The 25,107-nt window shown below is 41.1% G+C and overlaps 1 protein-coding gene across 3 annotated transcripts; it reads right to left on the bottom strand.

The window, feature by feature from the left end:
* Nucleotides 1-224: 224 nt before the first annotated feature.
* Nucleotides 225-24,380, bottom strand: CNRIP1 (cannabinoid receptor interacting protein 1). Of its 3 annotated transcripts, none has more exons than XM_045369179.3 (3): nucleotides 22,932-24,380; nucleotides 21,772-21,932; nucleotides 225-1,241 (listed from the first exon to the last, which is right to left on the bottom strand). In XM_045369179.3, exons 1-3 carry the CDS (start codon nucleotides 23,041-23,043, stop codon nucleotides 1,077-1,079), a joined length of 438 nt encoding a protein of 145 aa, XP_045225114.2. In that variant the 5' UTR covers nucleotides 23,044-24,380; the 3' UTR covers nucleotides 225-1,076. The 3 variants fall into 3 exon arrangements, with proteins under 3 accessions (XP_045225114.2, XP_065383085.1, XP_005575764.1); XM_065527013.2 differs by having other exon boundaries at nucleotides 21,772-21,922; XM_005575707.4 differs by having other exon boundaries at nucleotides 21,772-21,922; nucleotides 23,835-24,380.
* Between the last annotated feature and the right edge of the window lie 727 nt (nucleotides 24,381-25,107).

Genomic DNA, 25,107 nt, shown 5'->3' with positions numbered 1-25,107 from the left:
CATTTTTTGATTGCCCACCAAGCACCTGGGCCTGTGCTAGCCCTGTTAAATTTGGCTGGAGCAATCCTGCTAAAAGGTCAGACTTGATTCATGAATAGGTGTGCTAATTCTACTCCAGATACATTCCCTCATCCTGTAGCATAGAGGCCTGAATGAAGCTGGCCTAGAGCAGGGATCCCCCTGCTAGATAGCTATTGCCCAAATTAAGAATGCAAATCAGGGCATGATTTTCAATGCCTTTATTAAGAAATATCAAAAGTTGATTACAGGTCCATATGCAGTTTTACAAAGTTCAAGTGAAGAAGAATGTAGGGATGCCATCAATGTGCATGTCTGAAGACTGTGGAAGCTTGTCAAAGGGGTAACCCTACAACTCCTGTCACTTTAACAATGGTCCACGGCAATGCTTTTCCCTCATTTCTACTAGGCTAGGCCATTGCACAATACCTTAAGTTACTTACAAGAGTTTTAATACATTATAAATACATACATAATTGTCCTTCTGGTTTGTTATCATCCTTCCCTGAAAGAGTAGAGCTGTTGATAGGAAGCACAACATTGGAGCCCCATTCGCTGCTGTTTGTGTTACATTTTCACAAAGCCTGCTTTGAAAGCTGACAAACACTGCAAGTTACATGTTACCGTATTACACATGGGAGGACCCATACACATGGTTATTTTTAAATTTAACATTGAACAAAAAAAAGGAGGAATCACTTTACTTGGAAACAAAACACCATAGTCAGTCAGTGGAACAGTCAAGAGCAGGACAAGCCTGCCAGGGCCACTGAACTCCGGTCACGAGTGGTCAATAGTATGACCGAGAACAACTGGATGCAGGAACATCAGCACAAAATACAGACGGAAGTATTCTCGGGGGTGGTACATCACCATCTTGAATGTGAGGGATATTGTATCAGAGGGGAATTACACTTTCAAAATAATCAGGGCTAGTAGGTCATCGGGACCAGATGGGGAACAGCAGTGGTGCGGCGTGCCTTGTTTAAGGCTTGCGCTGGTTTATCTAAAAGTGGGTTTCTGAAAAGATTGTCCAGCAGCATCAGAAAGAGCCACTTTCAGAGGAAGGACTCCTTGTTCACCCACATCAGACTGCGTGTCTCGTTGGGCTTGCATTCGTACTCAATGACGGAGAAGGGGCTTCCCCACTGGCAGTGATCCCGCTTGTGGTAATTGTAGAACTTGACTTGCCACACCGTCTCGAAGGTCCCGATGTCTGTGAACTGAGGGAAGAGAAACATGGCCGATAAAAACCTCATTCTGCCACGAGCAATAGAAGAGAGCTAACATTACTGTCATTGCTCCTGGATAATCAAGCAGACCCGGTCCAGATTCTCTTGGTCTGCAAGGCTCGGAAGCCTTTCGTTTAGTGGTCTAGCTCCCTCCTTTGTGATGGGAGATATTTTCCTAAAAAGCTGTCTGTACACCATTCTTCTCTATAAAATCTGATTTCCATTGCGTGTGTGCCACTTGCTATCATATTGCTTTTAATAAAAATAACTCCAAAGTTTATCTTGTTTTTCAAGTTTAATTTTTTGAAAACTTAGAATTTTAAAGCTTACTCTAAAATGGCCCCTGCTGGCCAGGTGCAGTGGTTCACGCCTGTAACCCCAGGCTGAGGCAGGATGCTAGCCTGAAGCCAGGGGTTCCAGAATAGCCTGAACAACAAAGCAAGATTCTGTCTCTAAAACAAACCCCCATATTCACCCCCCAAATGGTCCCTGCTACAGAAGGGGAATGGCAAAGGGAAAAGGAGGAATAAGGTTTACTGGCTTTTCTCAAAATACAATGGTACAAAACAACCTATGTGCAATACATCTACATAAGATATAATTTCCACCATTAGTTTTAATTCCAAAGAAAAATATTTCATTCAAAGTGATAACCAAAAATATTTCATTGGAAGTGTTTGTTAAAGGCTCTATTTTAACTACTAAACATTGAGTACTTATAAGTCAGGAGTCCATGCCTACATCTTGGGCTTATACATTATCCAAAACCATATTTGAGTATCTACTATGCATGTATAAAAATTTGTATAGGGCAGGATTGTTGCTCTTAAGAAGTTTGCATTCTACTTCCAGAAGGTAGGCGCTGTAAATCACTGCACAGAGCTCTCCTGAGGTATAAAGCACACATTTCTTGCCGCTGAGAAGAGCACATGGAATACCCTGGAGGCCACTGGGCAGATGCTCAAGTGGCCTGTGGGGTAGCCTGACCCTGCTACTGCCTTCTGGAGCTATTTAGGGGATCTGGCATTAAACCACATGATGCCTGTCGTTATTTTCTCCTCTGACCCTCCCCTGTCATGGGAGGGGACAGGGACTGACTTGGCAGTATTCTTAGACTTGTCATGAGCCAGAAGACGTGGACAGAGGAAGGCAGTGAGCATTAGGAGTCTTATGCTTCTTGCTGATACAGGAGGAGGGTGATCAGGTGCTTCCCGGATAGCTTTCCAAGATGCTCTCAAAAGTATATCTTGCACCATTGCCTCATCCTGCTAATTTGATCCCAAAACAAGATCTAGGCTTTCCTTTGGGAAATTTGCTTGATTTGAAATAGTGGATGATATACCTAGAGTCCACAGACCTCCCAGGTATGAAAGTGAATTATCTCTTTTTAGAGAGTTGTGGCTTAAAGACCTATATAAGCATACAGCAGCTTTATTCACAATAGCCCCAGGTTGGAATTGACCCAAATGTTTATTCACCTGTTGATAGGCAAGTTTTGGTATATTTATAAAATGACCTTTTGCTGAACAATACAGGAAGACATGCTGATTCAAGGAGCAACAGGGGTGGATTTCAAAGACATGCCGAGCAAAAGAATCTAGGCCCCCAAAACATATACTGTATGAGTCCATCTACATAGTGACCGAATGCAATCTACACTGACAGGAAACATCTGTGGTTATCTAGGGCCTGGGGTGAGAAGGGGAATTGATGCAAATGTACAAGAGGGAACTTTTTAGGGGTGATGGAAGCATTCTACATCTTGATTGGGGTGGTGGTTACATGGCTGTACATATATGTTGGTCAAAACTCATTGAACTGTATGCTTAAGATGAGTCAATTACATGTAAACTATACCTCAAAGTTAAGAAAAATAGAAATATCCATTTTTAGTGAGCTATAAGAAAACAGTTATTCTAAATGCTGCTAATGGGAATTGAATTAGCCTTTTGGAAGGATCATTTGTATGAAGCTAAAGGTGTGAGTACATTCAGGCCCAGCAATTCCATTTATAATTTATCTTAAGAACATCACAAAGTTTAGAGTAGTAAACAATGCAACACTAAAGGTCCATCTTTAAGGCACTATTTGTGGCATATCTATATAATGGAATACCATGTAGTACTTTTAAATGTAAAGTATTTAATATAGTTTTTATCTTATATTGTTACATGAACTAAGCAGAGTACCATGAAGAACATGAAGTATTAATTCAATTAAAATTATACTTGGCTGGGTATGGCACCTCACACCTGTAATTCCAGTACTTTGGAAGGCCAAGATGAGAGGATCGCTTGAGACCAGGAGTTTGAGACTAGCCTGGGCAATATAGTGAGACCCTGTCTCTACAAAAAATGTTTGAAAATTAGCTGGGTTTGGTGGCACACCCTGTGAGACTGAGATAGGAGGGTTGCTTGAGCCCAGGAGTTTGAGGCTACAGTGAGTTATAATCATGCTACTGCATTCCAGCCCGGACGATAGAGAAAGACCCTGTCTCAAAAAAAAAAAAAAAAAAAATTGTGTATATATATGTGTGTGTATATATATATTTAATATTAGAAATTCTGATAGACTGTTTTATTTTTTCCCGTGTTCTTTTTAAATTATTATTATTTTGAGATGGAGTCTAGCTCTGTCGCCTAGGGTTGGAGTGCAGGGGTGTGATCTCGGCTCACTGCAACCTCTGCTGTCCAGGTTCAAGCAGTTCTCCTGCCTCAGCCTCCCAAGTAGCTGGGATTACAGGCACGTGCCACTATGCCTGGCTAATTTCTGTATTTTTAATTTTTATTTTATTTTGAGACAGAGTTTTGTTCTCGTTGCCCAGTCTGAAGTGCAGTGGCGCGATTTCGGCTCACTGCAACCTCCGCCTTCCGGTTTCAAGCAATTCTCCTGCCTCAGCCTCCTGAGTAGCTGGGATTACAGGTGCCCACCACCACACCTGGCTAATTTTTTTTTTGTATTTTTAGTGGAGACAGGGTTTCACCATGTTGGCCAGACTGGTCTCGAACTCCTGACCTCATGATCCACCAGCCTCGGCCTCCCAAAGTGCTGGGATTACAGGCATGAACCACCGTACCCAGCTGATTTTCTTCTATGTTCTTATTTGTATTTTCAAAATTTAATGATTACCAGAAAAAAAAATTAAACCAAAACTGTATTTCCCAAAAGTATTACCAAATAGTCATTATCCTTACCATAAAGTACTATATGCATTATTAGTAAGTACTACTGAGAACACTGGAATAAAAAATTGGAACAGTTCATCACAAAAAAAAAAAAAAAAAAAAAAATGGCTGGGTGCAGTGGCTCATGCCTGTAATCCCAGCACTTTGGGAGGCCAACATGGGAGTGCCACTTGAACCCAGGAGTTTAAGACCAGCTTAGACAACATGATGAAACCTTGTCTCTACAAAAACTTAAAAACATTAGCTGGGCATGGGAGTGTGTGTCTGTAGTCCCAGATACTCAGGAGGCTGAAGTGAAAGGATCACTTGAGCCCAGAAGGCAGAGGTTTCAGTGAGCTGAGATCGTGCCACTGCATTTCAGCCTAGGCAACAGGGCAAGACCCTGTCTTTAAAAAAAAAAAAAAAAAAAAAAGGAAAAAAATGACTAACACCTGCAAAAACATTCAAATGTAATTAGTAATTAAAGAAATATAAACTTTTAAAGATACACTATTCCTCTAATAACTTGGTGACAATTTCTGAACACCAGAAACAATCTAAGCATCCAACATTAGGAAAATATGAAAATGGCAGCATATCCATATGATAAATTTACAGAGCCATTAAAAAGGAGTTTAGGGTTGTCGATGCTTCAAGGAAATGTTTAGAAAAATGCTAAAAGATGAATTGGTTTATATACATTATGAGCTCACATATGTAAAATAAGATACATAGAAAAAATGAAAAATATAACCTTCTAAGAAATTGAATTTTTCTATCTTCAGATTTTTAAATTATACTTTATGTTCTAGGGTACATGTGTACAACGTGCAGGTTTGTTACATATGTATACATGTGCCATGTTGGTGTGCTGCACCCATTAACTCATCATTTACATTGGGTATATCTCCTAATGCCATCCCTCCCACCTTCCCCCACCCCACGACAGGCCCTGGTGTGTGATGTTCCCCTTCCTGTGTCCAAGTGTTCTCATTGTTCATTTCCCACCTATGAGTGAGAATATACGGTGTTTGGTTTTCTGTTCTTGCGATAGTTTGCGAGAATGATGGTTTCCAGCTGCATCCATGTCCCTACAAAGGACATGAACTCATCTTTTTAATGGCTGCATAGTATTCCATGGTGTATATGTGCCACATTTTCTTAATCCAGTCTGTCATTGATGGACATTTGGGTTGATTCCAAGTCTTTGCTATTGTGAACAGTGCCGCAATAAACATGTGTCCATGTGTCTTTATAGCAGCATGATTTATAATCCTTTGGGTATATACCCAGTAATGGGATGGCTGGGTCAAATGGTATTTCTAGTTCTAGATCCTTGAGGAATCGCCACACTGTCTTCCACAATGGTTGAACTAGTTTACAGTCCCACCAATAGTGTAAAAGTGTTCCTATTTCTCCACATCCTCTCCAGCACCTGTTGTTTCCTGGCTTTTTAATGACTGCCATTCTAACTGGTGTGAGATGGTTTCTCATTGTGGTTTTGATTTGCATTTCTCTGATGGCTAGTGATGATGAGCATTTTTTCATGTGTCTGTTGGCTGCATAAATGTCTTCTTTCGAGAAATGTCTGTTAATATCCTTTGCCCACTTTTTGATGGGGTTTTTTTTTCTTGTAAATTTGTTCACTCAGATTTTTTCTACAATAAATGTTACTTTTAAAATCAGAAATTTTTAAAATAGTGAAATGGATTTATCATCTTACAAAAATATATACAGCCTGCAAGCCCAAGGGATATTAAAAATTCTATTAAAAATATGTGCATTCTAATGAAATTATGACTGTTCACAATAGGTTAGTGGTGGTATGTATAAATCAAAATCTCATTTTATACTTCACCAAGACTTTTAGAGGATTTAGTATTGATTATTTTTGACCAGCACAAGGCATTGCACACCTTAAGTGCAACTGAATTTTACAATTAACATTTGAATTCTAAATTATAAAAATATTTTGTAATAAAATATACACTGAAATAAACTTTATACTAAAAATATTTTATAATACTTTTCAAACGCCAGCTAATTTTTTGAAGGAAGCAGCTTAAAATCATGCTAGGTAAGTGAGAGAAACAATGCTGAGATTTTTATTTTTCGAAATAAAAGTCAGTTATAAAAATGAAAAGCCCACCAAGCTGATTACAACCACAGACAAGAAAAACGTAAGGCTTATGTCTGAAAAAATTTTTAGAAGTCTCAATCTAAGAATTCTCAGTAACAAGGGAGACCAAAGTTAAAATCTGCTGATGGCAACAGTCACAGCTAAAGATATATTTAAGTGTTCGTATTAATATTTCAAATTTGGTTTATTAATGCTGGACCTAAGGTCACACTGAAGTAAATGTAAGTGCTAGTAACTATGTATATGTCTTCCTCTCCCCCATGCCTTTGCTGTTTACACTTCCCATTAGCCCTCTTCCTATTCTTTCTTTTGGAGTTCTATTTCCTGGGCCTCTTACTACCTAGCTCAGAATTTCTTCTTGTCTGGGTAGGAACAGATGGGGTCTTGAAAGCTGACATTCTTCTTAAAGAACAGGAACAACTCCACAGGCTCTTCACTCCCTCCCAGCCCATCTGTGCCTTCTAAGGAATATCTACCCAGGCAGGCTCCTGGGTGGTACAATTTATGCATAGGTATAATTCTGTCTATTTGTATAGCAGTCTATTTTATGTGATACTTTCACATGCATCATTCCACTTTAATATTGTGCCTGGTTTTGTTATCTCCATTTTATGGATGAAGAAACTAAGATTCAGAGAGGGTAAATGACTTGCCCTCAGTCTAAACTCCAAAGCCAGGCAATGATAGGAGCCAGACAAGAACCTAGGTCTCCTAATTCCTAGGTAGGAGCTATTTATCACTGTACAAAACTGCTGATATAAATCGTTATAGTGGACAGTTTTTTTTCCCTCTCTGGATGAGAAATTACATGGATTGTCATAGGTAGAATGCTTTAGGGCATTGCTGTGGACTGAATGTTTATGCCCTCCTCCAACCCCAATTCATATGGTGAAGCCTAAATCCTAACTGTAATGGTATTTGGAGGTAGGGCCTTTGGGAAGTACGGGGGTCATGAGGGTGGAGCCCACATGAATGGGTTCAGTGGCCTCATAAGGGACATGAGAAAGATGATCTCTTTCTCTGCCATGTGAGGATACATCAAGAAAGTGCCTATGGATGAAAAAGAGGGTCCTCACCAGATTATTGCCTTGATTTTTGGACTTCCCAGCTTCCAGAACTCTGAGAAATAGATGTTTGTTGTTTCAGCCATCCAATCTGTGGTATTTTGTTTTAGCAGCCCCAGCGGAGACAGACACTCTACCTGGACATTTTATTTGCCATAGTATTCTTACGAGTTGCAAGCCTGGGTCCACTTTTTACTTCACAACTAATGTGGAAGATAACACATCTGATTCCAAGGAGAGGAGACTCATCTGTTGTCCTCAGTAACAAATGAGGAATCTAAAGAGCTTGTTTTAAACAATTTTGGTGGCCTTACAACCCATTGGCATAGAATCTCCAGTGTACTTCTTTCTATTCACCATGCCACCTACTTCTACAGCAGACATGAAATTAATCAAGATCACTTAGAAATCCATTGACTTGGGAGGACAGAACAATCTTAAAAGAAACATGATGTTACTTTATTAGTAAACAAATTCAGTATAAATATGCATCTGTGACTTTTAGTGTGGTGTGACCTATCAATTTCCACTGAATTTCAAGCCTTTCTATTCCTGTATTGTTTGAGGTTTTATTAGTAAATGTTTCCCATTTCTCTTCACTAAACAGGACTAAAAGTTCTAGGTCTTATAAAGTACATTTATCTTTATAAGAAACTGTTAAACTTTTCCTAAGTGATTATGCCCATTTTATTTTCTCACCAGCAATGAGAATTTCAATTGCTCTATATCCTCTCCAACACTTGGCATTGCCAGTCCTTTCAATTTTAGCCAGTCTGGTGACTATATAGTGATAAGACAAAGAAAGGAAATAAAGAGGCTGGGTGCGGTGGCTCATGCCTGCAATCCCAGCATTTTGGGAGGCCAAGGCAGGTGGATCACAAGGTCAGGAGTTCAAGACCAGCCTGGCCGAGATGGTGAAACCCTGTTTCTACTAAAAATACAAAAATTAGCCGGGCGTGGTGGTGGCTGCCTGTAATCCCAGCTACTCGGGAGGCTGAGGCAGAGAATCACTTGAACCTGGGAGATGGAGGTTGCAGTGAGCCAAGATTACGCCACTATACTCCAGCCTGTGCGTCAGAGCAAGACTCTGCCAAAAAAAAAAAAAAAAAAAAAAAAAAAAAAAAAAAAAAGGAAGTAAAGAAGATATTAAGGCTGGGTATGGTAGCTCATGCCTGTCATCCTAGCACTTTGGGAGGTCAAGACAGGAGAATCACTTGAGGCCAGGAGTTCAAGACCAGACTGAGCAACACAGCAATACCATGTCTCTACTAAATATAAAAAAGTTTTGCTGGGTATGGTAGTACGTGCCTCTGGTCCCAGCTACTTGAGAGGCTGAGGTTGGAGGATCACTTGCCAGAGGTCAAGGCTGCAGTGAGCTAGGATCATGCCACTTCACTGCAGCCTGGGCAGCAGAGACCCAACCTCTACAAAAAAAAAAAAAAAAAAAAAAAAATTAGCCAGGTATGGGTCATACACAGTGGTAGTCCCAGCTACTCAGCAGGCTGAGGTGGGAAGATCGCTTGAGTCTGGGAGGTCGAGGCTGCAGTGAGCTGTGATCGTGCTGCTGCACTCCAGCCTGGGTAACAGTGAGATAACAGCCTGGTAATAGTGAGATCCTATCTAAAAAAAAATAAAATAAAATAAATAGGAAAAAAAAAAAAGAATATCAGGATACTATTTATCTCTAACTGTGTGATCCTAGACATAACTTGGTGGGCCTGAGTTTTCAATGAAAAGTGTATTCCACTACCTAATCTCTAAGGCCACTTTTAGCTCTAACATGGTATAAAGATTACAAACGGCGGCCGGGTGCAGTGGCTCATGCCTGTAATGCCAGCACTTTGGGAGGCCGAGGTGGGAGGATCACGAGGTCAGGAGATCGAGACTATCCTGACTAACACAGTGAAACCCCATCTCTATTAAAAATACGAAAAAAATTAGCCGGGCTTGGTGGTGGGCGCCTGTAGTCCCAGCTACTTAGGGAGGTTGAGGCAGGAGAGTGGCGTGAAGCTGGGAAGCGGAACTTGCAGTGAGCTAAGATTGAGCCACTGCACTCCAGCCTGGGCGACAGAGCAAGACTCTGTCTCAAAAAAAAAAAAAAAAAAAAAGATTACAAACTGCTGGGCATGGTGGCTCATGCCTGTAATCCCAGCAGTTTGGAAGGCCAAGGTGGGCGGATCACCTGAGGTCAGGAATTTGAGACCAGACTGGCCAACATGGTGAAACCTCGTCTCTACTACAAATACAAAACTTAGTTGGGTGTGGTGGCAGGTGCCTGTAATCCCAGCTACTCAGGAGGCTGAGGCAGGAGAATCGCTTGAACCTGGGAAGTGGAGGTTGCAGAGAGCCGAGATTGCACTATTGCACCATAGCCTGGGCGACAGAGCAAGACTCCATCTCAAATAAATAAATAAATAAATAAATAAATAAATAAATAAATAAAACTTACCCTTAAGGGTGTTATGCTAGTTATTTTTTGAAGAAAGTCAAATTCTCAAATACTGTCATTTACGATCACACCAAACAAAACAGAAAGCCATTCAAGTCCCTGTAGAATTCCTTTTTGGTTGGGCGCAGAGGGGAAGGCTAGGAATGTGTCCCAGCATCTTAGATGATTTACATGATTTTAAAAAGTGAAATAAGATTCATAAATTTGAGCCGGGCACGGTGGCTCACGCCTGTAATCCCAGAACTTTGGGAGGCCGAGGCAGGCGGATCATGAGGTCAGGAGATGGAGACCACAGTGAAACCCTGTCTCTACTAAAAATACAAAAAATTAGCCGGGCGCAGTGGTGGGTGCCTGTAGTCCCAGCTACTCAGGAGGCTGAGGCAGGAGAATGGTGTGAACCCGGGAGGCGGAGCTTGCAGTGAGCCGAGATGGTGCTACTGCACTCCAGCCTAGGCGATAGAGTGAGACTCCGTCTCAAAAAAAAAAAAAAAGATTCATAAATTTGGGCAAATTTTTAAAGTGGCAGTAATCCTTACATTTTGATTCAGCTGATTTTCAGGTCCCCTTCATATAAACATATTTTACAGCTGCAATTATTTAACATATGTTACACAATTGTATATATTGTCTAACTACATAGTTACAATTTTGTCACAATGTTATACAATTGTATATATTGTCTAACTACATATTCATTGTTACCATTTTGTCACAGTTATACAATTGTATATATTGTCTACATATTGTTACAATTTTGTCACAATGTTATATAATTGTATATATTGTCTAACTACATATTCATTGTTACCATTTTGTCACAGTTATACAATTGTATATATTGTCTAAATATTGTTACAATTTTGTCACAATGTTATATAATTGTATATATTGTCTAACTACACATTCATTGTTACAATTTTGTCACAGTGCTATACAATTGTATATGTTGTCTAACTACACATTCATTGTTACGATTTTGTCTCAGTGTTATACAATTGTATATGTTGTCTACACATTCATTGTTACAATTTTGTCACAGTGTTATACAATTGTATATGTTGTCTAACTACACATTCATTGTTACAATTTTGTCCTTGTTTGTTGAGGCAGGATCACTCTGTGGCCCAGGCTGGAATACAGTGGTTTGATCACAGCTCACTGCAGCCTTGAATGCCTGGGCTAGAGTAACCCTCCCACCTCAGTCTCTGGAGAAGCTGAGACTACAGGAAGATGTCATCACACCTGGCTTTTTTTTTTTTTTTTTTTTTTTTTTTTGTAGAAATAGAATTTTGCTATATTGCTCAGGCTAGTCTTGAACTCCTGGCCACATACAATCCTCTTGCCTTATCCTCCCAAAGTGGTGGAATTACAGGTGTGAGTCACCGTGCCTGACCTAATTGTTCCAATTTTAATGATGACATAGGACTCTATCATGATGTATCATGACAATTAGACTACTCCCCAGATATTAGATATGTCAGTTGCCCTCTAGCAAAAAGTGCTTTAATAAATAATTTATATATATATGTCTACTTTAATAGGAGTAGAATTATTTGGTCAAAAGAAATGAATCTTTATTGCTCTTCCCATATATGGCCATTTTGGTCCTTTTAAAGTGTACAACCCATTTTACAATGTTGACAGCAAAGGTGGCATTGTTTAGAAAAATGATACCATTGGGCCAGGCATGGTGGCTCGCCCCTGTAATCCCAGCACTTTGGGAGGCTGAGGCTGGAGGATTGCTTGAGCCCAGTAGTTTGAGATGAGCCTGGGCAACATAGTGAGACTCCATTTCTACAAAAATTTAAAAAATTGGCTTGGCCTGGTGGCATGTGGCTGTAGTCCCAGCTATTCAGGAGGCTGAGAGGCAGGAAGGTCTCTCGAGCCCAGGAGTTTGAGGTTACAGTGATCTGTGATCATGCCACTGCACTCTAGCCTGGGTTACAGAGTAAGATTCTGTCTCTTATTTAAAAAAAAAAAAAAAAAAAGATGTCATTGGGAATTACTTTTAAAAAATAGATTTCCTAGTTTACTTTTCACTACCAATTACAAGAATGCACATTTCTACATTTTAGTTTCTTCTTCTGGAAAATGTTTTGTCAATATTTCTGTTGAAGATTGGTGTTTTTAAAATATCACAGACTCTTCAAGAAGTGTCATATTTCTCACTATTGTTTTATTTTCACTTTACACTGTGTAGAGACATAATTATTTTTCTTTATGATTTCTATTTAAAAATCAAGTGTTAATTTTTCTAGTCAATTTTGATTTTTCCATTATTTTAGATTTTATAATTTAACTTTCCCACTTTAACCTTAATTTATATATTTATACCTATATATCATTTTACAAAGAATTTAAGATGGTGTTCAGCATTTTACATAAAATGAAAAAATACATATGATAGTCTGAAATATAAGCATATTAAATATAATGCTTGATTTGAGCTTAGATTTGATGCTGGGCTGTCTGGTTACTGGTGCAAAAATTTAAAAAACACATATGGTCTATTATCAGTGATTTTAAAGTTTTTTTTGTTTTATTTTGTTTTGAAACGGGGTCTTGCTCTGTTGCCCAGGCTGGAGTGCAGTGGCCTGATCTCAACTCACTGCAAGCTCCGCCTCCCGAGTTCACGCCATTCTCCTGCCTCAGCCTCCCGAGTAGCTGGGACTACAGGCGCCCGCCACCTCGCCCGGCTAGTTTTTTGTATTTTTAGTAGAGACGGGGTTTCACCGTGTTGGCCAGGATGGTCTTGATCTCCTGACCTCGTGATCTGCCTGCCTCAGCCTCCCAAAGTGCTGGGATTACAGGCGGGAGCCACCGCGCCTGGCCGATTTTGAAGTTTTTGCAGAACTTTTTTCTACCCAATAAGGCAGCACATGACCAGATGAACAAGAGAGATGCCTGCCCTCTCCCCACCCCTTTCAGTGAGCACTGAAATATCTCAGGTGGACCCAGACTTCAGAAAACAGTCTGAAAAAGAATGAGTTAAAACATCTCGGCCGGGCGCGGTGGCTCAAGCCTGTAATCCCAGCACTTTGGGAGGCCGAGACGGGCGGATCACGAGTTCAGGAGATCGAGACCATCCTGGCTAACACGGTGAAACCCCGTCTCTACTAAAAATACAAAAAACTAGCCGGGCGAGGTGGCGGGCGCCTGTAGTCCCAGCTACTCGGGAGGCTGAGGCAGGAGAATGGCGTAAACCCGGGAGGCGGAGCTTGTAGTGACCTGAGATCCCGCCACTGCACTCCAGCCTGGGCCACAGAGCAAGACTCCCTCTCAAAAAAAAAAAAAAAAAAAAAAAAAAAAAAAAAAAAAATCTCATTAGAAGGGAGAGAAATATTCTGTTTCCCAGAAGAAAAAAAAGTTAAAAAGCTTTTCCAGCTCTAATTTGTAACAAAACAAAACAACAAGGAAAACACTCCCCATGGAACAGTTAGGGCATTTAGCTATGAGCTGTTTTTACACACAGCTGTTTCTTAGAGCAAACTTTCGTAACTTTTGGAAGCCCAACGTCAGTGTGCAACTCAGTTAAAGTGCTTCTAAACTTGTTTAAGAGTGTGGTTTTTGATGGATTAACTGGTTTATCAGTAGCATCTAATATTTCTAGAGGTCTGAAAATACATTTTGAAATTCTGTAGAAATGGATGTTTTCCTCAGAAAAACATAATAGTCACTCAATAAAACCCCCAAAAGGCAAAAGTCATGGGCTAAATTGACAGCAAGACATTCTTTCTAAGTATCTTTACTTTCGGTCTGACTTTTATGGGAAATTTCAGTCAGACTTTTAAGTAACAGTTAAGTCCTATGGTATGTAAATTGTTTCAGAGCGTAAGCAAAAAAAAAAAAATATATTCCTAATTCACTTTGCAAAACTATTAACCCTAATACCAAAATTTAAGACTGCAAAGGTCTTCTAATTGTTCTTTGCTTTTCTGTCTCCCCTTCTAATCTAAGCACTGGCCACTAGAGTGTTTTAAAGTGCCTATCTTATCACATTACCATGAAGGGGTACTACACAACCCCTTGAAAGCCTGGCAGGAGAAAATGACAGCCCTATCTGTTGGAAGTGGCGGAAGACAGCATCAGGACTGGCAGAGAAGCTGGAAATAACCTAGAAAATCCTGGTAGAAAGATCTGCAGAAGGAATGGAACCTCAAATCTGACTATAAAGTCTGCTGTAATTCCTAGCTAACTGCATATGAAGGATAGTGGGAGAGGGACACCCTACAGGGGCCACTGAAAAAGCAGACAAACCAGCAAAGAGTCAATCCTTAAAAGACAAAGTTGTGCTAAGATTAATAGTTGCTATGTATGTATGTATGTATGTATGTATGTATGTATGTATATTCAGTGCATTCCCTAACCTCAGAAGTAGGTGTCAGAGTAAAGAATTTTGGATTGGCTGGGCATGGTGGCTCACTCCTGTAATCTCAGCACTTTGGGAGGCTGAGGCAGGTGGATCACTTGAGGTCAGGAGTTCAAGACCAGCCTGGCCAACATGGTGAAATCCCGTCTCTACTAAAAATACAAAAATTAGCCGAGCGTGATGGCGTGCGCCTGTAATCCCAGCTACTCTGGCGGCTGAGGCAGGAGAATCGCTTGAACCCTGGAGGTGGAGGTTGCAGTGAGCCGAGATCATGTTACTGCACTCCATCCTGGGTGACAAAAGTGAAACTTCATCTCAAACAAAACAGTTTTGGATTGACAGAGCAGCTGGAGAAATAGGGGAACCGCAGGGTGGGCATGTTAAAAAAAAATCTCAGTATAAGCTGTCCAGTTCCTTGGCTGACTGCTAAGCTCCATGGGCACAAAAGGAGACCAGGCTAAAAAGGCAGCAACAGGAAGTTATAAAAACTGAGCAAAGAGATCAGCTGCTGCAAACTGCTGGAAGACAGAATTTGAAGTTTGAGTACAGGAATGTTTACTGCCAGCTAGAATACAAAAAACCAGTGATACCCAGAAGAATAAAGCAGAAACTAGAGTTGGTAATAAACTATCCACAAGGTTAAGTTTGTAGCCAAAAATTACCAGACATGTAATGAAACATAAAAGTGTGACCCATATTCAAGAAAAAAAAGTCAGGCTATAGTAATTTACTCTAACTAGAGACAGGTGTTAGATTTATTAAATATTTCAAACCAGCAATTACAAATGTGCTCAGATAAATTAAGGAAAACATGGTCTCAATTAGCCAACATCAGGAATCTTGAGAAACTGAAACTACAAAAAAGACAAATGAAAAGAGCCAAAAAATATAATGGAATTTAGAAGATAAGCACAAGACTAGAAATAGAAGAATCAGTGAACTTAAGGATACATCAGTGGAAATGATCTACTCTGAAAATCCATTAAAAAAAGAAAGAAAATTGAACATGTCCTCAAAGACTTATGGGACAATATCAAGCTTTTCAACATATGTTTAGTTGGGGTCCTACAAAGAAAGGAGAGAATGAAGTATTAAAAAAGTGTTTAACAAAACAATGGTTAATAATGCTCCAATTTTGGTGAAAACATTAACCTCTAGATTCAAGAAATTCAATGATCCCCAATGGGGAGAAAAACCACTTAAGTGCATCAAAACCAAACTACTGACAAGCAGAACCCTATGAAGGGATCATTTTACTGTATATGTATTATACTTAAGTTAAAATATTTCAAAACAAACAAGGAAAGGGAATAAATATAGGATTAGAAAACAATGAAGTAGAAAAACAGAGTGAAGCATGTGAAAAAAAAAAAAAAGCTAGGATTTTGAAAAGGCCAATAAAACTGAAATCTCTAGCTAGACTAATCAGAGGGAAAGAAAATAAAAATTTTGAATATCAAGAATGAAAGAGTAGACAGGGTGCGGCAGCTCTCGCCTGTAATCTGAGCCCTTTGGGAGGGCAAGGCAGGAGGATCACCTGAGGTCTGCAGTTCGAGACCAGCCCGGCCAACATGACAAAACCCTATCTCTACTAAAAATGCAAAAAATTAGCCGGGCATGGTGGTGCACACCTGTAATCCCAGCTACTTAGGAGGCTGAGGCATGAGAACCGCTTGAATCTGGGAGGCAGAGGTTGCAGTAAGCCGAGATTGCCGCCACTGCACTCTAGCCTGGGAGGCAGAGAGAGACTCCATCTCCAGAAAAAGAAAAAAGAATGAAAGAGTAAAAGAGTAGACATTATTAAAGATCCTAAGACATTAAAGAATGGCAGAGATTATAAACAACTTTATGGCAATAAAGTTGACAATTTAATTGAAATAAATGACTTCAAAGACTAATTACAAAAACTCAGGAAATAAAATCTGAATAGCCCAATATCTATTGAGAAAATTGGATTTGTAATAAAAAATATTCAAATAAAGTATAATCTGAGCCTTCATTGGTGAATTCTATCTGACATTAAGAAAAATACCAATTCTATATAAACTCTTCCAGAAAGTAGAAGAGTGAACACTTTCCAAATCATTTTATGTAGCCAGCATTACTCTGACAGCCAAAACGAGACAAAGGCATTATAAGAAAAGAAAACCATAGACCAATATCCCCCCGGGAACATAGATGGCAAAAATCCCTAACAAAATATTAATGAATCAAATCCAACTATACATACTGAGAATAAACCATGACCAGTGGTATTTAACCTGGGAATTCGAGGTTATTTTAACATTGAAAAAGCAATGTAATCTACCATAAATAGAATAAAATGCCTTATGATCATTTCAAAAGATACAGAAAAACTATTTGAAAACATGTTATAATACGCTCATGATTTAAAAAAAAAACTCAGTAAACCAGGAATAGAAGAGAACTTCCTCAACCTGATAAAAAGATTTACAATAAAGAACCTTAAAGCTACTCTACTTTGTGTTGAAAAACAGAATGCTTTCTCCCTCAGACTGAGGGACAAGAATATCCACTCTCACCATTTCTATTTAGCAGCAAACTGCTAAGGTCCTAGCCATTGCAATCAGGCCATAAATAAAAGGAATACAGACTGGAAAGAAAAGAGAAACTATTTACAGATGACATGATAGCATATTTTAAAAATCCTAAGGATCTTCCAAAAACAGCTATGAGGATTAGTAAGTGAGATTAGCTAAGTCTCAGGATCCAACACCAATATACAAAAAATCTATTTTATTTCCATATACCAGCAAAGATTCCACTTATAAAATTCAAAAATATGAAATAATGAATTTTACAAAATATGTATAAAGTCTGTAGAGGAAATACTGTAATATATTGTGGAGAAAATTAAAGATGACCTAAGAGATATTTCATGTTCATGGTATAGAAAACTCTATTAAGACGTCAAATATCTTTAAGTTGACCTATAGATATAATGGAAACTCTATATCCCAATTTTTGGAGGAACTGACAAGCTCCATTCTAAAATTTATGTAAAACACAAAGGACCTAGAATAACCAAAATAACTTTGAATAAACAAAGCTGGAAGGTTTATGCTACCTGTTTTAAGGACTACAATATAGATCAAACAAGATTGTTTTGGGTCTTCTATGTCTTTTGCATTTCCAAATTAAAAAAATTGACATACATTGAGTATGTAAAGCAACTAGAATTCTCATACACTGCTGGTGGATATATGAAATGGTACAACCGTCTGGCTATTTCTTACACAGATAAACACATACTTACCATGTGATTTAGCAACTGTCCTCTTAGATATTTACTCAAGAGAAATGAAAATGTGTTCACACTGAGACTTACACTCAAATGTTCACAGCAGCTTTACTCATAATAGCAAAAGCTGAAAACAACCCAGATGTCCATTTATTGGTAAAGGGAGAAATTATGGTATATCCACACAATATAATGTACTACCCAGCAATAAAGTGAACCAACTACTGATACATGCAACATAGGTGAATCTCAACATTATACTAAGTGAAAGAAATCAAACAGCACTGTTCTATTTACATGAAATTCTTAAATAGTTAAAACTAATATTGAGACAGCAAGCTCAGGATAGGCTAGGTTGGGGAGGAATTAACTGCAAATAATTTTCAGGGTAACAGAAGTGTTCTGTATCTTTACTGGGGTGGTGATTATATAGTAGCATCTACTTATCAAAACCTATGTAACTGTAAAGTTGGTGCATTTTATGTTAATCATATTTCAAAGTTAATTTCAAAAACTTCAATGAATCTCTATTAGTCATTAGGATAAATCCAGTAGCAAGAAGGTTCTATAACATCTAACCCCTACATACCTCTCGGGCTTTATCTTGTACCGTCTCTGCCTCACTCCATGCCAGCCATGTTGGGCTTCTCATCCATTAGAACACATATGCTACCTCCAGCTCTTGACTTTTGCAACTACTCTTTCCTCAAATGCTCTTTCTTTCCCCAACTCTTATTCATCCTTGATTTTTTCCTCAAGAAAACCATCCCCCAAATCTTGGACTAGGATAAGACCCTTGGTATATACTCTAACAGCCCTACTTTTTCACTATACTTTTCTTTTTTTTTTTTTTTTTTTTTTGAGACGGAGTCTCGCTCTGTCACCCAGGCTGGAGTGCTGTGGCCGGATCTCAGCTCACTGCAAGCTCCGCCTCCCGGGTTCACGCCATTCTCCTGCCTCAGCCTCCTGAGTAGCTGGGACTACAGGTGCCCGCCACCTCACCCGGCTAGTTTTTTTGTATTTTTTAGTAGAGACAGGGTTTCACCGTGTTAGCCAGGATGGTCTCGATCTCCTGACCTCATGATCCGCCCGTCTCGGCCTCCCAAAGTGCTGGGATTACAGGCTTGAGCCACCGCGCCCGGCCTTCACTATACTTTTCATATTGGCAATTATTTGCCTTATTACTGATAATCATGTATAAAGTGTGTTTCCATCCTCTAGATCAGAAGCTCTATGAAATGCGGGCTATCTATTTTGTTCACCACTCTTCTGAGTCCCTGATATACAGGAAATCCTCAAATCTTTGCTGATAAAGCAAGCAAATTTAAAAAATCTAAAAATTCTAAATAAAAGAGCCTATATAATTTAACAATATATTAACAATACATGTTTAAGTAGGGCTTATTGTAAGAAATAAAGTTTTGTATTTGGAAGTGTATTTCTCTATGTAATTCATCAAATATATCAAATAAGATAAATTATCTCCAACTACTGCTAGTAGCAGTAGTTAACTGCTACTAACAGTGAACATTATTCTAGAAACATTAGACAATGCAATACAAAAAGTGAATATGTCAAGATTTCAAATTAACAGTAAGTAAAAATTAAAGTATTTCAATCAGATTAAAAATATGTAAAAATGACAAACTATAACTAGTGCAGAGAGAAATGGATACTTGAATACAGATGATAGGAGTGTAAATTGCCTAGCTTTTCTAGAGGTCAGTGAGGCAGTCTTATAAAATGCCTTAACATGCACATTTCTTCTAGGAATCAAGAAAACATTAGACAATTGTACAGTACTGAGTGATTTTAATGTGGTTTTCTTTATAATACTGAAAAATAGAAATCATCAGCAATAAGTGGCTGAGGATAATTTGATACATTCATAAAATACAATACCCATACAGACTTTAAAATGACATTCCATATATATATGGGCATATATTTGACATTGACAGATGTATACAAGTAGAAAAAAAGTATATATGTGGAATGAAACTCAAATATACATGTTTAGTGACAGGGTGTTACTCTTGTCACCCAGGCTGGAGTACAGTGGTAGGATGATAGCTCACTGCAGCCTCAACATCCTGGATTCAAGTGATTCTCCTGCCTCAGCCTCCCAAGTTGCTGGCACTACAGGTGTAGTATCACCACACCCAGTTTTTTTTTTTTTTTTTTTTTGAGACGGAGTCTCGCTCTGTCGCCCAGGCTGGAGTGCAGTGGCGGGATCTCAGCTCACTGCAAGCTCCGCCTCCCGGGTTCACGCCATTCTCTGGCCTCAGCCTCCCGAGTAGCTGGGACTACAGGCGCCCGCCACCTCGCCCGGCTAGTTTTTTGTATTTCTTAATAGAGACGGGGTTTCACCGTGTTAGCCAGGATGGTTTCGATCTACCACACCCAGTTAATTAAAAAAAATTTTTTTTAGACACAGGGTCCCATTATGTTGCCCAGGCTCACACATATATATTCAAAGACATAGAAACAACTTTCTAAGAACATTTATTGACATGGTTTTTTTTTTTTTTCTTTTTTTTTTTTTTGAGACGGAGTCTCGCTCTGTCGCCCAGGCTGGAGTGCAGTAGCGCGATCTCGGCTCACTGCAAGCTCCGCCTCCCGGGTTCCCGCCATTCTCCTGCCTCAGCCTCCTGAGTAACTGGGACTACAGGCGCCCGCCACCGCGCCCGGCTAATTTTTTGTATTTTTAGTAGAGACGGAGTTTCACCGTGGTCTCGATCTCCTGACCTTGTGATCCGCCCGCCTCGGCCTCCCAAAGTGCTGGGATTACAGGCGTGAGCCACCGCGCCCGGCCTAATTGACATGTTAACAATATTTCTCCCTTGCAGGAATTATACATTTCCCTCATTTTTGTACTTTTCTCTGTTGAAAGTTGATAGAACAACAGAGCACTGTCTAAAAATAGTTCAAACATTGGATGCAAAGGGATGAGCTGCTAGGTTATTTCCTTAGGTGACTGTTGTGGTTTTTAAAATGTATACTGGGGACTGTGAACACTTTAAGGTTCTAAAGGTTAGATAGGTGTTTCTCGAAGTGCATTCCCACACCATCCTCTTCAGGATCTGGTATGCTAAGAGTTTCTTTGTTCCCACCCTAGCTGTATTGAGCTAAGATCAATGGAGAGGGAACCTAGGACTGGAATTTTAAACAAATTCCCAAGGAGATTCTTATGCAGAGTGATATTCGAGAACCCCTGTGATGCTGCCTATAAAGCTACAGGGCAGACAGTTGAAAGTTGCTCTTGCAGAGGGAAAAGGCTGCCCAGTTTGCAAGCAGCAGTTTAGGTGAACCTTCCTTTCCCTGTGCTTTGGCAAGCTTGCTTCATCACCTATTTATGATGTTTGCACATATAGTTAAATCTATATCTTGACTCTATCCTTTCTACCAGTTTGTTTTATCTTACTTGGGGCCATATTACCAGGGTATATCATTTTATTATATATGATATCTGATAGGATTATCATGTGGCTGTCACAAGGATATCACATAGGATGATCAGATATCATATATAATAGGTATATTATTATAATATAGGTATATATATTATATAGGTGTATATATAATAGGTGTATATTATATATAATAGGTGTATTATATTATATATTACATATAAGAGGTGTGTTATTTCCCATGACACTTTTTTTTGGCTCCTCCATTTAGCTTTAAGTAGCAAAGTGTCATTCAAATCAGCTTTCTCATAACCAGAAAATTGTGGCCTAACTGGAATCAGAAACTTTTCACAGCCAATTATCTAAACCAGTTCTGATGTAGACAATAACTGGGAAAATGGCAGTGTAGGTACTGTCTCTTCCAGAACCATCTGCTTCTACTTATGGTGTCTTTTCAGCAGCTATAGGGTCAGTCTGTCATGCAAAAGAGCATTAATTAAGCAGTTCTCTCTCCAGCAGATATTTGAAGGAAATGCACAACTCAATTTCCACAGTAATTGGCTCCCAATACACCTTTTCTTAGAGAGAGATAGTGACCATTTTCTTTTCTGTGATTTCCATTTTCCATGGCACCATACTCCTACACCCCCAAGCGGGCCTTACCGGCATGGTGATCTGGATGGGTTGCCGTTCTCCACTCTTGGTTGGGGTCACACCTTCTGTGTCATATGTACCCGTATAAACAACTCTGTCCCCATCAGGCTCTTTTGACTTCAGTTCCAGTGGGACAAGCACACCGCCAATGGAAATATTCCTGCAATAGACTTGAGTTGACCACATATGGTTGAAATTAGCCTATGCACCCTGTCCTGTTCTGGACCAAAACTCTAGGCAGGAAACTTACAGGGTTTAGCTAAGGGGACATTGTGGTGTGGGAGAAAGTTCTGAAAGTTCAGGAGGCACTGCTTCTCCTCTTTAGTTTGGAATTAAAAACCAACCTATATCACCAGCCCCAGACATTAGGATTCAGTTGGCCTGAGATGAAGTTTGTACACGGTTAAATTTATTTTAAGGTTATCTAGGTGATCTTAATATGCAGGTATGATTGAGAATACTGAACTCGTCCTCTAATATTTTTTTTTTCCTCCTGTTCCAACAACCAGGGGTCCTGTGATTTGGAGTACCTCAAGCCTTCTACACCACCAGAAATTCTCACTGGCATCATTCCTTTGTGTTAGGATAATGGTTCTCAAAGCTAAGTCCCTGGACCAGCAGTATCAGCATCACCTGCAGACCTTAGAAAACAAATTCTTAGGCCCTACCATAGACTAAACTAGCAACTCTGGGGAGAGCGCCAGCATCTGTGTTTTAACAAGCCCTTCAGGTGATTCTGATGTGTACTCAGGTTTGAGAACCACTGGGTTAGAGTTGAAAAATCCTTGATAGCATTAAAATGTAACAAGAAAAAAATAGTTTTGTTCCTAACAAATTAACTTTTAGATTAGTTTGAACACTAGAGGAATACTCTGGAAAAAAATGGAATATAGAACAGATAACTCCGGGGATAAGGTTGGCAGGAAAGAAGGGAAAGGAAAAGCCTGGATTATATCCAGGTGCACAACACCGGGAAATGTGAGAATAAAGGGTGCATGGAGCTGTGGGGGATGCTGACAAATAGATGGACCAGGAGTACCAGAAACCATCCAGATTTGGTTCTAGGTCCTTGCACCTTGGAAGACTAATACAAGTTTATTGAATTAAAACGTAAGCTATAAGTAGTGTCTGATGAATTCAAAGTCCTTCCACCCCTCAATAATGCCCACCATGTAGGAGATACAATAAATGCTGGTTTATTTTCTCTCTGCAGACTAGACTTTTTGGTAGACAGAAGCGAGAGGTAAAGAACCCGCAGTTCTTCCCGGTAGGCTGCTGCATGCTCCCACACACTTTCCCGCCAGAGGTCTACTGGGTGCATCATCCAGTGGTCACTGGGAGGAGACCATCCCCGCCATGGATAAACCAAAAAAACATCCTCTTGCTGTGAGGATGTTGCTAATCCCAGGCACCATCACCAGGCTGAACAGACAACTCAGGAGAAAAAGAAAAGCTTGCTTACGGCAAGGAAAACCGTGAAACTAGGCCAGAGAAGGGGCTGCCACTCTCTTATTAGTGCCTGCTGCTCCACCCCAGGGTCTCAGCCACGGAATGGCGAAGGGAGTAGGGAGCATCCCTCAGGGAGCCCCAGTAACCATCCCTCCCCTGCCTTTCCACCTCATTCCTCCTTTCTCCCTCCTTCAGCCTTGCGGGCAGACCCGGTGGGCCGCCTGGACGGCGCAGGAGGGCTGGGATTGCGGTGGGTGAACCCTGCGGATGCCTCCCATCTGCTCCACCCCGACCGCCTGCGGTTCCGCGCCCAAGGCTGGACAGAAGGCAGGAGAAATTTGTAAGAAACAGACAAGCAAAACCCCTGGCTTCTTGTCGCCGATTTTAAAGAACTCACTGAGGTCACCGCGATAGGTGGAAGGAAGCGAGAATGGAGGACTACAAGCCGAAGGGAAGGAAGAGGACGAAGGCGGACAGGGAGTGACCTCTTCCCCCAACCCCCGGGCCAACTGGGCGCAGAGCGAGGCTAGAGGCCCCTGAGAGGCTTGGGCTGTCCTAGGGGCCTCGGTCCTCCGCCTGTACCCCATGGGGGACCCTGCCGCCACCAGGTGCCCCGCACTCACTCGACCTGCAGCGTGCTGGGCTTAATCTTCACCTCAACCTTGTAGGAGGAGCCGGTGAGCAGCTTGATGGTGCGGTTCTGGCCGAAGCGCTGCCCGTCCACCTTGTAAAAGACCGGGCCGTCATTGGGCTGGATGCGCAGCGCGATGGAGAGGCGCACGAGGCCCGGCAGGTCCCCCATGTCTGGGCGAGGGTCTGGCGCGGCGGCTCCGGGGGGCGGAGGACAGCGCGGGCTGCGGCCGAGTGGCTGGAGCGCGAGGGGCGGAGAGGAAGCGCGGGGAGGGTGAGGGAGGTGGTGGAGCTGAGGCTGCCGCTAGGAATCCGCGCCGTCGCCGCCGTCCGCCCAGGCTTTTGAGGAGCAACTCCTTAGGCTGTGGCCCCCCTCCCCACTTGGCGAGGAAGTGGGCCCAAGAGACTGCTCCAAGGCCGCGCGATTCCCCATCCCCCGCTCCCGTGCGGCGCCCTCCGCGCACCCGAGGGCTCGCTTCGGCCCGCAGGCCGCCGCGCAGATCCGCGCAGCTGGGGGCGAGGGAGTTGATCCTGTTTACGCACCACAATCCCCTTCAGCTGGGGAAGCGGTCATTTAGGCTCCTCCTAGAACAGCCCCGGGCGGAAGGAGGAGAGGCTTGGGAGGCACTGGGAAGGCGCTGGGGTTAAGCGACCACTATGGCAAGGAGCGAGACCCCCGGAATCTGGATACCGCCTCGGCCAACTACGTGCGGTGGACCCTGCTGCTCGCGGATCCGGCGCCAGCTAGGCGGGAGGAGGCTGAAGGGGGAAAGGGAGACGGGAAGGGGGACAGGAAACCGCTAGCTGGTGATTTAAATTTCAGGAAATACGAGTCTTTCCAAAGCTTAGGGGAAATGGCCGAGGAAAGGCGCAATTCCACGTGATGGAGCCACACTGGATTAGGAATGGATGCAAGAGAAAGAAAATAACCATACTCAAGGAGCTACATCTTCTTGTGGGTGTGCATTTCCATTATACGTATGCTCGTCTCAAAAATGACATACATAAATATGTGCAATTAATTACATATATTTACACAGATTTTGAAGGGTGAGCTGTTAACCCTGTAAAAGGCAACTGGCATGAGCCTAAGGTATTCTGGTGACAAAATGGTGGGAGGGGGTCAAAGGATTATTGGCAGGGCGCCCTATGCGACACCGCAGAGTTTAGATTTTCATATTAAGCGTGATTAGACAGTTTTTGTGGCAGAGGTCGGTTGACAGCTGACTTTTGGAAGTGAGGGGAGACTCAAGGTATGAGGACTGT

This window comes from Macaca fascicularis, chromosome 13 (genome assembly GCF_037993035.2).
Source record: "Macaca fascicularis isolate 582-1 chromosome 13, T2T-MFA8v1.1".
Lineage (NCBI taxonomy): Eukaryota > Metazoa > Chordata > Mammalia > Primates > Cercopithecidae > Macaca > Macaca fascicularis.
Note: the sequence above shows the minus strand (reverse complement) of the source record. Positions and strands in the feature narration are given on the sequence as shown.

Bases quoted from the DNA above. Each gene is read 5' to 3' on its own strand.
- CNRIP1 (XM_005575707.4), bottom strand. From the start codon at position 24,013: ATGGGGGACCTGCCGGGCCTCGTGCGCCTCTCCATCGCGCTGCGCATC. The intron at 21,923-23,834 runs GTGAGTGCGGGG...AGTCTATTGCAG, and splicing joins CCCAGCACGCTGCAGGTCGA to GAATATTTCCATTGGCGGTG. The intron at 1,242-21,771 runs GTAAGGCCCGCT...CTCTTCCCTCAG, and splicing joins CCATCCAGATCACCATGCCG to TTCACAGACATCGGGACCTT.